The sequence below is a fragment of the Sipha flava genome, unplaced genomic scaffold (assembly GCF_003268045.1).
Source record: "Sipha flava isolate LNK unplaced genomic scaffold, YSA_version1 304_pilon_pilon, whole genome shotgun sequence".
Lineage (NCBI taxonomy): Eukaryota > Metazoa > Arthropoda > Insecta > Hemiptera > Aphididae > Sipha > Sipha flava.
The window spans coordinates 457,908-470,991 of NW_020272981.1; the positions used below are offsets into that span (position 1 = coordinate 457,908).

At 31.4% G+C, this 13,084-nt stretch overlaps 1 protein-coding gene across 2 annotated transcripts in view; it reads right to left on the reverse strand.

Moving 5' to 3' along the window:
* Positions 1 to 13,084, reverse strand: part of LOC112686331 — a 44,740-nt gene that overhangs the window by 10,194 nt on the left and 21,462 nt on the right. For both annotated transcript variants that reach the window (XM_025558549.1, XM_025558550.1), the window contains exons 3-5: positions 8,843 to 8,984; positions 6,588 to 6,690; positions 6,291 to 6,500 (exon numbers count right to left, since the gene is read on the reverse strand). In XM_025558549.1, the coding sequence (XP_025414334.1) occupies positions 6,291 to 6,500; positions 6,588 to 6,690; positions 8,843 to 8,984 (455 nt within the window). The remainder of the gene's footprint in view (positions 1 to 6,290; positions 6,501 to 6,587; positions 6,691 to 8,842; positions 8,985 to 13,084) is intronic.

Sequence of the window (13,084 nt, forward strand, 5' to 3'; positions counted from 1 at the left end):
CCCCCCCCCCCCTTGACTCGTGTCTCGTACATGTAAATGTTTGTGATTTTATATGTTTAATAAAAACAAATTATATCATAGGATATGACATATGTCGATATGAACAATTTTGTAAAAAAATTTCGAAGCGTCAGTATTATCAACATTTTCAATTGTTATCACGATTTTTCGTTATCAGTTTGGAACCAAACATGGTTGAAAAATACCGAGTTCTTGGTTATTAACTAAACGCTCTGCTTTTATCAAATTAAATTAAATGATAGCGGTAGCCGGTAGATAACAATGATGATGGACGGTTTTTCTTATTTATGATTATGCATTACATGATCTTCAAAACCGTTCGAATTCGAAACTTCGCTGTGTCGTTTTTTATTTAATTAATCTTTCAAAAATTCAAAATGAACAACACACCTAAAATAACAACTTTTTTCACTGCGATTTGGTCTACAGAGTCCACTTGTAGTAGTGAGACCCCTAGCGAGACTGCCGAGACTTTAAATCTGAAAAGGTCTATCGACGAAGACGGTGAGCAAAGTTAGAATAAGAAATTAAATTCTCAGGTATGTTACTGTTTAAAATCTGAATTTATTATTATCTTGATTATATAATTGAAATCTATAGTTGTTAAGCTTGCTTTCCTCATAGACCATAGTTGTATATTTTGCTAAATGCTTCTACTTATGTTTTATATTGTATACTATATAATATGTGGAATTTGGATGGACTATGGTATTTATGCTACTGGGTGCCTTATGAAATTTGCTTGGCGGTATTTGACATTTAAATGTATAAAGAATGAAAATGTGAACAAAAATGACAAAGTAACAACTACATTTTAAATTGTATTATAAATATGGTATATTTATGTAATAAAGAGTAATTGGGGGGGGGGTCTGGGGGGCAAAGCCCCCCACGGCTTTGTATTCTGAAAATTATCTGGACCCTCCCCATGAAAAATTCCTAAATACGCCACTGGAACTCATAAAGTACGTCTAAAATTATAATTATGAGAATTGTAAAATAGTATATTCTGTTTAAGTCTATAATTTTTATTTGCCAATATTACTATATCAATAGAATATAATAAATTTGATATATTTATTCTATGTAATAACAATCATATACATTCTTGTGTGAGTTGCACACAAACACTTTTAAAAATGTGGTCAGACAGTGCCTTAATTTTAAGTACTTGTACCATTATATATGATGTGACGTCGTACAAAAGGTGTTGGACCAATAATGTTTTGTTTGGCGCACGTGAGAGTAGGTTATCGGAGAAGGAATCGGCGACGATGCAGTTGAGAAAAATCCTAGTCAGAACGGAAGACGTATTGAAATATGGTTCGGTCGGGATCGAGATCGATTTGATGGAAGCGCTTGTTTCACATATTATTTCATTGAGCACTTATAGCATTTCGTCAAAGTGTACTGAACTTTTCTCCGGTGGTCGTGCAACTTTAACACATGAATTGGACATTAATATAAATGATGATACGCGCATTAACTCTATGCAACGATATCATTGTTAATGCACTCTTCCGAAAACGTATAGAAATATATAAAATATATTACCGCCGTAGCAGTAAATTTCGTGTTTAAGATGTTTCTCGGAGCAAGCTTTTTTCTCATCAAAAATAGGTCTCCTAAAAAAAAAATCACGCTTAATCGCTCATAATTATACTTGTTTGTCGGCAAGTCGCAACAATATAAGCTATGCGTTTTAATTGAAAATTGCGGAAGTAGGTAGCTTCTCTCGGCGGTCACCACTGGGTCATCGAGATAAATGGCACGGCCGAGAGGAATACGTCACGTTTTTACGATACTTAAACATTTTATTTTTTATGTTTTTTTTTCCGACGTTCTACACACACATACACATACGTACACATTAATTCTCGGGCAGAACACACGCACCACGTTCGTTTTTAACGACCCGGTCCGAGTACGAGTCATCTGTGTCGCGTCGCGTGACTGGATAACGGATAATTGTATATAATAGTAAAGTCGAACGTCAATTTAACAAAATGGCTCAACTGTAGTGTTCAGCGTCAAGTGTAACCGATAGCTTATATAATAATAATATCAATTGATATACCGATATGGATTTACAGTATATTTAAGCTACGGTTACTATGGTACCACCATAACCTTAGACATTTTATAATTTAATTGTAGTTCAATACTGCACATGAATATAATATCGGCATTTTACGATGAATGCAATAAAATACCGACAAACGCTAAAATGTTATAAAGTAATTTAAAAATGTAGTACGGACCAGATAATAAAAGTATACGGGACGAATGCGGCCTGCGTAGTTCTGTACAGTCAAAACGTTTTTTCGAGTGAAAAAAAATTGCATTTATTTTTAACGAGATTTTTAGTAAACGAACTTTTCCAAAGAAACGTCGTGTCGTTAGATTGGAGATTCGAATTAGTATAAATGTTTTAAAACGGTTTTGTATCCATCAGGAAGAGCACGACAAGATCGGCAAGTCGTCTGTACTCGGAATTGGTAAACGGTACTTGCGCGGTACTCGTCTCGTCGACTGTGTTCGTTACCGTTGCGTAAAGTCATCGTTATTATACACGATCGGCCGACAGCGGTTTGGATTTGCGGTGCGGATAACGTAAATAATATTCGAATAAACAGTGATGTCTTCCTTCTACGTTCCTGACACACATGTTTCGAATGCTAAACGGACGAGACGCATAAGCCACGTTATTGTTTCGTGGCCGTAGCAGCTATACATTATTATGCCATATGTACGACGTTTTTGCAATAATGGAATTTGTATGAATAAAATGTATGATAAAAATCAGAATTTGTACGAGTTTATTTTAAAAGAAAATAAAAAAAAAATAATGTGAGAGGGACGTATCTCCAGCCCTCAAAAAAAAAAAAAAAAAATTAACGTTTTGCAACATTTTTCTATTCAAATATTTAGTATGTAATTTGTACTAATTTGTATGACTACTTGCGAAATTTTCAAAAAATCTCTTCCGGCCGAAAAACGATTTTACGCATTTGGCATTTCTACAGCTCTACCAAAAACAGAAATTGACTTTTTGCAAAACTTTTTTACGTAAATATTTATGATTTGTAAGTAATTTTTTAGAAATTAGCTTTTCTGGGAGCTTACATTTACATAATTTATAGGATTTTGAAATTTTTGATTTTTTTAAGTTATTTTTTTATAAATATTAAAAACAATTTTTGCAAAGACAAAATACTTGCAAATTCAACTCAAGGCTCCACATAACTTGGTCTTACAATTTTTTTTTATAAGCATTTGAAATTCAAATATTGTTAAAATTCGTTAAAATCATGAATATTTGCTAGTTATTTTGTAGTTAAAAATTTATAAAAACTTGTATTAATTGCTAAATACTGAAAATTAATTACAAGGTTGTCCATAAGTTTTGATTAAAATATTTATAAAAAATATCAAATGTAACTAAATTAAAAAAAATTATGTTTGTCTGAAGTTTTAATTTTCATGAAATCAAATATTCATGCATACCTAAAATAACGATTTATTATTAAACTATTTTAGATTTTTGATATTATTAAAAAAGTACTAGTCTTAAACACTTGACTAAATACTAATAATGAAAGAAATAAAATAAATTGTAGATTGTAGTTAGTTTATAACAAAACTTACTTTTTAGATGCTAATATCTACGGGTCTTTCATTTAATATTATTACGTTATGAACATTTTATAATATACGAGTAGGCAATACATTTAATTGCATTTAATTAATAGTGTAATTAATGAGAAAATATTTAAAAACATTTAAGTTCTCATTATTCGTCTAGATCGATAGTAGAATTGAATAAAGATTAATTCCTTTGATCATATTTCCATAGATGCTTAGTAAAATGGTTGATTAGACTGTATGCTTATAAGCATACTCATTGTTTTAATAAACACTTATCACATACATATTATTATCATTATATTATAACTATAACTGTCAATATTTGTACTTGATCTATATGGTAAATGGATCACACAATCCATGGAAATTTAATAAATAAAAAATAAATTATATTACCAAAATATTGCTATTAATATTGTGCATTGCAATATCAAGGTTTATTAAATATATTAAAATACAATAATTAATATATCATCAAGGTTTGCTTAACATTTGTTGAATTATAAACATTTAATCAAAATAAGTGGTAAATGTTCATAAAATATTATTTTTTAAATTAAATATAAACATTTTTTTTCTGTTCAACTAATGTTTATACAGTGTTTAACAAACTCTAAAAAACATATACTAAATCAATATTTCATATTTATTAAATATTCTTGGTTAACTTTAAATGTTAAATAAACATTAAATAAATATATCTGTGCTGTGTGGGTTACAACATATTATATACGTTTAAGTGACACGTTGCATTACCGATACATGTACGTTAACAATTATCGTGATCAAGAAAACTGTGTGAAAGTAACGCGAGGTTTCGCGGCGTGTTGTATATTTTTTCTACGTTGATACAATATTCACTGCGAAAATATGATAGTATAGTATTCTCTATATTTTGTGTACACAAGCAACCAAATAATGCTCAAATTATGTATGGTGGGGTGTAGTGGCCGATCGTGGTCATTTAGTACGGACTTATTGATTTCGGTTCTTATAAATTATATAATTAATAATTGCAAAAAAAGCTATCGATATCACACATTACAGTAGGGTGGTCCATCCTTTTATAGTTGGCGGGCCAATTCACACTTTCATAAAAACAGTAAGAGGTGGAAAAAAAATTTAAAAAATATGATATTATTAGCCAGTAAAACCTGAAGTCAATAATCACCTCCTAATAATGATTTTAATAATAATAATAATGACTTCCACGCTCTCCCACTACAAGAAATCGGATTCGCTATGGTTGCTATAAAACACGAGATCTACATACATAGTTTTAGACGTTACTCATTGCACGTATACCTACGTTTTATAGTAAAAACATGAAAACTATACAAGCATATAACGATTTTGTTATGATATTATTGTGACTTTTTTTTAAATATAAGTTTTCTAGGCATAGAAGAAGGCCCAAAAGAGGTTTCAAGGGTCGCGCGTTGGATCAACTTTATAGGGTGACATCAAAATATTGGTCAATGGCTCTTTTATATATATATATAAGCAGTTTTTAATAATTTGGATAATTTAATAATAATATGTTTTCGTAACTACATTACATAATATTATATATTATAGGTGACATAATCATGCATGATTTAACAGTTACCTTTTGGGAAGTTTTGGAATATTGAAAGTTTAGTGTAAAATAAGTGAGGGATTCAAGTAAACTAAGTATTTAAGTATACTATAAGTTACATTGGATTTTCCTTTAAAATGCGTTAGAATACTTGAGTATTTATTTAAATAAACATCGTTTTTACAAGTACTTATTTATTAATTTATTTTGACCAGACTCGTGATGACCCGTGTTCACCATTATTACATTGTAGATAAAGTGGTATATTGACACTATATAGCATGTACGTAACTAATATAACGATTTAGTTATTTATACATTTTTCATATGTCGCATGTCTATATTATAGTAAATGTGTATAAAACAGTTGATTTCGTTTCTAGAACGGAAATTGTACGCATAACGAGATACTGGTGCGTTTTGTGGAAACCTGTTCTACGAGGAATTAAAGTTCTCTTGTACTAAACGTAATAACGATTTCTATCATCAAAGCTTTATTAAAAATGAAAATGTATTCAGTTTATAATCATATCAAGTGGATAAGTCTGGTTTCTGATAAATTTTAGTTTTTATATTTTTAAAATCAATCGTATAGATTAAGTTGTACAGAAAACATAAACATGCGGTGGTTATGATACTCGTATATTATTATTATGCTAATAAGACGTGTGAATTTGTTTTCGATGGAGTTAGTGCTTTTCAGAAATGTAATCAAGAAAAAATGAAAACTATTCTAATATAGAGCCGGTACTGTCGATAAAGATATAATGGCCAGAAATAATTGTTCGTTCTATAGGCTGTAACACTCAAATCAACCATAACAAACGATAATAATAAATATATTATGTTATATTTACTAGGATATAAGGTTGAGTTATGGCACGTTTGTTTTCGATTCAATGCTACGATTTTCTGAATTGATTATAAAAGGAATTTGTCAAGACGTATGTTTGAATTTCAACAGAAATACTCGTATTATCGGAGCAGCATTTCTAAACATACACTTTGTTTTAGGAAAAGCTTCGCCGTACGGATTACTCACCACGTCCATAAGGGCGGATCTCATTTCGTATACCCACACGTTTGAACAGGAACTACCAAACCCGTGAACAATGACTTTGGTGGGCGCGGACACATTGAATGCTTTGCCGGCCCAGTGCCAGATAGACGTCATGTTTTTGAACGCTACGTCCAGCAGTGGCGTGTCTCGTCTGCTCCTTCGCGAGCTGTACAATAGAAACCTTGTATTTACCTGAAAAACATGTTCTCGTATTATGTCACATCAATGGTAATGGTGCAGAAAACGGTTAAAAAAAACTCTTAAATATTCGGTGTTTACCTCGTCCGGAGCGTTTGGTACCATTCCAATGTAGCCGTAAGGACCGGAAGTGTCGAAACAGCCTACTTCCGGATAGCAAGCACTCGTTTCTGCCCTTTTTTGTCTGTAAAAAAATAAATACTTATTTATTATTAAGCTTGTAATCAATGGCAATCGAATATAAATTTTAATTCGAAAATTTATTCTCATACTACAGCATTATATGTATAATTTATTGAATATTTTTTTAAGTATAATTGTTTCATACCAAATCATGCTGTTTGATAATTCACATTGAATGCAAGCAACACCGTTTTTAATAACGGTTTTAAAATTAAATAAAAAATAAAAAAAATTGAATGTACTCCATTGAGGGAAATTTTTTAAGCAAGGGTTTAAGAATATAAGATGACTACAATTATTTATAAGACAAATCATAGACCATTAGCAATATCTATGCTTTTGATTTGTGAGTCGACGCGTGGCCAAACCCGAAAACCGAATTTAAGTAAATGTGTGTTAATTATTGTTCGATGTGTACCAACTAACCCGACTTAAACAGTTTAATAATTGCATATCTTTTGAGCTTGGTGTTTAATGGTTTTCTTTGGGATTTCGAAAAACCACTGACCGACGCGTAGCTGCAATCCCAAACTTTATTTTTATCAACGAGAAAGATTACTGTTCCAAAATCGTGAAGAGCGTTTCAATTCCGTTTTTTTTTTCTGAAAGTATATAATTACATTGCGGGACTCTTGATAATGCAATCAAGAGTAATTTTCAAATCGGAAACATCTAAAATTCGCGTACTGTCAAATTATTAAATCTAATGATTCACGTCATACCATTACTTTCGGTGTAATTATACACACAGAGTGTTTATATTAATGTTTGTGTGTGCGTATGTAGAGATATGTAGAGATAGTAGAGAACGTTGTGTGTGGAGATGCTGCTGTTGCATCATAACAACAGCTAGGTATAGTGTATAATGTATTAGAGCCTCAAAGCACATCCCCGCCTGATCAAATCTTGAGTAAATGTTAAATTATGTTTAAGTCTGTGCTGAAATTCTTTTAATCTGAGTATTGATGGATGGGACGTAATTTCTATGGACAAACGTTTATAATATATCATATTCGCTCAAAAAATTTTAGTGAGGATTTCAAAACAATAGGATATTAAATATTTACCAATTAATATTCCAAGTTGAAGTAGAGATAGTTCGAAAAAAGTTTGTAGTATTTTACATAGCTTTTTTTCGTTCTTTGAACGAAGATATTTTTTTATATTAAAGTACTCGTGAGTATAATATTCACTGAAAAGAACCATTATTATAACAATAGTCTTACACAATGAAAGCGATCTGCATGATAAGAATTTTCGACAATTTGTTAATTATTGATGGTTTTTAATTTGAAAAAATGCCGTGACTAAAAAAATTGAATATGTACAAAGCCATTGTAGTACATATTAGTAATTAATTATTTCTATATATATTATTATATTAGTTACTTTGTTATTATTGTTAAAAGAAACTATAGATATTAAGCGTACTTAAGTATTATTAGGGACAAGAGTAAATATTTGTAATATCATCCCAAAACATTATATAATAATACTCGTGTTTTCAACGATTTTGTACTATAGAATTAGTTTCCGAGAAATTCATAGAAAAAATGTTAGTTTATAGTAGATGGATGTCTTCTACAAACAATAATTTATGGTTAGGATGCACCCACTTGTAGACCATAATTCACAGTTTGAATTTTAAATACGTAGCGCGTTTTGTATACCATTAATGTTTACATAAATATTAAACTATTTTTCCCTGTTCGAAATTAAGTCGCGGCCGTCGTGTGATATATTGTACGCACTTTTAATCGCTTTCGTGCTGAAGTTTTCTTATCCATACAGAATGTAATAACAATAACAATAATAATATTTCTGAATAGGACCTTACGCAGACATACCAAAAATAATCTCTTTTGTTAAAAAAATTGAAATGTACAACTTAATTTAACTAATTTATATAATTTATTTTGTACTATGTATTTTTATATTTTCTCTTTTTCCCCTTAAACACCATTGTAAAAACCCCTTTATGTACATAATTATATAATCTTGTAAGCTAATAACCATGATGTTGATGCTGTTACAATAAAAAAAAAAAAAAATATTTCTGACTTTCTCGGATTCAAAAATATCCAGCGAGTATTTTTGACCGAGTTTCAAAGCGATTCCATACGGGGGTATACCAGTTCGAATAACGTTAGCACCTTTTCGACGAATTCTTCCGTTGCTTCCATTCTTCCATTGACTGCACAACGGATTTGTAGATCTGTAAGTCCGACGACTCGTCGGCCGCTTCCAGTTCGGCGTTCGCCCATTTAGTGCCCGCGCTCTTCGTCTGGCCGTTTACTGCGAACAAAGATAGCACAACATCAAATACAACGGTCAGTAAAACATTCCACGCCCTGCCCAATCGTTCGTCGTCGGACGACATGTAGCAATAATAATAATAATAATAATGGGTAACAACGTATAATTTAAACGTTCGATTACACGTAGTGTGCAATCAGCGCGCGTGCGTGTAACCCGAAAACCCGACTGCCGTGCGACACGCATCAACGAATTCGCGATCGAATCGACCCGTCGCGTAGGTCAGCCGAATCGTCCGATGCACCTAACGTTCATGTCCCTCTCTCCGCCCTGGCGTGCATCACCCGTACACATTTCTCGGTCAGGATGTTTTTCACGGTCGATAAAGTACCCGTTGTGGACTTTTAACTACAAGTGCACGTGTATGAATGGAATTAAATCGAAATTAAGATTTTAGGTCAGCGCAACTTTTCTGTAATAATTGCACATCGCAACATGCACAACCGATCGTCCTCGGTTACCACAGTTCGTGTGTACCATGAACATGCAACACGGTGTACTATACATGTATGTATAGTTCGTGTTCATGAAACCGGCGCGCATCAGCGAGCATCGACAACTAACGGAATAATAATTATTATTCAAATGCAACTCGAATACGGTTCGAATTATTTTTTGAAAATGGCATCGTCGGGTTGCAGTTTATCGACTGTTTGTTAATCGTATGCATTTGAAGACTTTGTCGAAAAACTCGACGATACGCGCACGTGTGTTCGTGTTACATTCCATAACCGTTTGCCGGTCGATCCGGTTATTTTCTGTTCGTCCGCGTACAAAAGAAGTAAATGCAGGTTGGAAATCCGTGGAACTCCGTGAGGAGAAATTCCAAAATCGAACAATTCACCCGACATTCCGACACTCTCTTAATTATTTTGAAATATTATTATTACGTTTTGGATTAGTTATTCATTTTTGCGTAAACTGAAAATCACAATGATGACCAGCGGATTGAGTAACGGCTGCCAGACAAATGATTAACGACTCTAGTTTACTATTTTTTTTTTCAATTTTTTTCCACCTCCGAGCACATTTCAGTTTGGAAACTTTAATAATTGGACAACGCAATCCCACAAATTGTGCAAATTTTTTGATTTACTAAATCACTCATGCTGAATTTTCAAAACTATATTAGTCAATAATGAACTACGTAGTAAAAAAGTATATATATACTCTTAGGTTATAAAATACAATTGCATTTTAAACTATATATTATTAATATATAAGTATCGTTAAGTTAATTTAATTGAAATTTCAAAAATTAGAATTAAGAAGAGGTATATTTAGATCCGTAATTATATAGTCACGTACGCTGACTTGATGTGTACGCGTATAATTATCGACGTCGCAAGGTGACCAGTAAAGTATTTTGATTCAGTTTTTACCATTGCATTGGTCCAAAATTTGAGATTTCGTTAGGTTATGCATGCGTGTTTCAAAACAATATTGCTTGCGATCAGACGCAAACTTCAATGCACGTAATTTTAGTCATAAAAGTCCAACCAAAAACACATGGACACCGATCTTAATAATTATAATACATAATAATAACCGTTCGATCCCTAAGGCCTAGAAAATATTGCCGAAGCAGAACGATCCACGTTCGCCTATGCGCGTTGGTAAAAATATGATATAACACTACTCTACTCGGTGAACATTTATACTAAATTGTATCGTAACATTATTTGTTCGCGTAAGGTTGATCAAACTATCCAATGCAAATCGGATCAAGAATATTTTAATGTCTTTTAATTCGACGAAATGCATTTTAAAATAGGCGTTTATTTTTCCTAACAGAACAGGTATTACCACCGCTGTAAAATGTTACGTTTTAAAAGTATTGATTAAAACATTGATTAAATATACTACATATTGTATATTATATATTTAATCGATATACGTGTACATTAATACATAATTTTATATTAATTTATGGTAATATTGATAATATTGATAATATTGTTCTGACTTAACGTGGGGAATAATTTTCATATATAATTATACGAATGTAATTTTAACATAAATATTTTATAAAAATTAAAAATTGTTTAAATAATTAATGTAACTTAGAAGGGGGCAAAATGATAAGTTTGCACCCCGATATTTTTTCTGAACGGGCAACTTCCCCCTCGTGGCTCTCCCCCCCAAATACTGCCTATGCATGTCGATTTTGGACTTCGACTGAATCGTAATCTTTATAATATTTTATCTATTGTTGTTTCGTTTCTACTGCAGTGGATCGAGAATGAGACGAGAGGCTTAAAAACGATGAATATTTTTCGAAAGTTAATGCACGATAATCATTTAAATAATATCCGTTCAAGTTGCAAGCCGTGTAATTGTTACTTTCTGAATAATTTTTAACTTAACCATAGGAAACAATGCATTATACTATAAACCACTACGTTTATTGTATTTTTTCATTATTTCTTTTTTTTCTTTCGCGATCCATTAAAATATTATGATGAACAATTAGCATACTTTTTCTTATACAATTTAAACAGAAATAAAATATCGTATTTTTAGAACTAAAAGCACCGTACTAGTTCTTAATTTATGATGTATATACGAGTATATAACAACTTATGTATATAGGTTGTATTAAATTATTCATAAGCTATATAAGACATGGAAACTAGTTGGTTTCAAGCACTTAAATATAATTTAATTTAATAAACGTCTCGTTTCATGATTTATGTTAAGGTTATTAAGGAACTTTAGTATTCGTATTTTCAATAAAATGATTGCAAGTCCGTTGTAATTTTTACATATAATTTTCATAATACATTCGACCTAAAGTATATAATACATTTTGTGTATAAAAATTAATTGTGTATGTTCATTTCATGAAAGTATGTATTTTAATATCAGAATTTAAATACCAAAAACGTGATAATGCATTTGAATCGATCTGTTGAAACTTTCACGTTATTACCCTGTCCACAATCGGTGTTATCGATATGAAATTTTATTGTTCAAATTTAACTCCAGATTATTTAGTAAAAGTTATAGTAATATTTGAGGTAATTTTTAATTTGTGTTAATATAAAATAAATCTTTTACGCCAATCTGATAAATAATAATTATAATATAAATATTTAATAAGATTTATATAATCAGAATATATCCACATGAGATTATTCTTATATTACCTTTTATGCTATTTATCCGCTTCTTTTTTACTTATGTCAATCACAAATAACTAACATATTGTATGTATAATATTAATATTATTCACGAACTGTTAGCAATTAAATTAAATAACTTATTGTTAAAATGTGTCATGTGAATGCGATATTTGGACAATATTTGCGCTACGGTAGTGATGAAGAAAAAATTGTTTCATTTTCTAATTTTTCTATCACGCCGACTTTTGATCTCCTTTCAAAATTATTTATCAAGTATGTTTTAAACATCGTTATTATCATCATCACTACACCTTACCCAGCGTGTTTTTGTCCGATCTATAAAGAGATTTGTTGACATGTTCTCAAACGCTACATACAATATAACGGTCCGTTTACATTCACTTTCAATTTATTCAGCTCGAATATTCTTACTTTCAACACATAAATGCATTTAAAATGTTATACACCGATTCGTTGTCCTTCGTGTTATCGTCATGCATGCACGCATATTTCAATATAATGTATATTACAACTATACCTTTCTGATTGGACATCAACGGTTGTTGTGCAGGGCCCGCGCGAAACGAATAATGATATCGCGGTCTCGTCAACGCTGATTGGGTTAAACGACGTACGATACAGTACGATGAAACACATGATGGAATTTTCCTTTGTCGGTCAGTTTAAACAAAAAGCAAAAAAAAAAGAAAAATAAGCTAGTGCCCGTAAACTAAATTTTATACTAATTCATTCGAATAAGAATTCGAATGTGTGCGTCTGACTCGTGTGTTTTACGTTTGGCCGATGAAAAGGGTAAAGGATAAAACGCGTATAATCTACGAACTACTATAAATAACGGGTCCCGCAGCAACCGTCTTCGCGTCCTTTGGAGTGTTGACGCGTGATGTACCCGTCGCATCAGACAAGAACATATTGTTTTGCCGTGTATTTAAA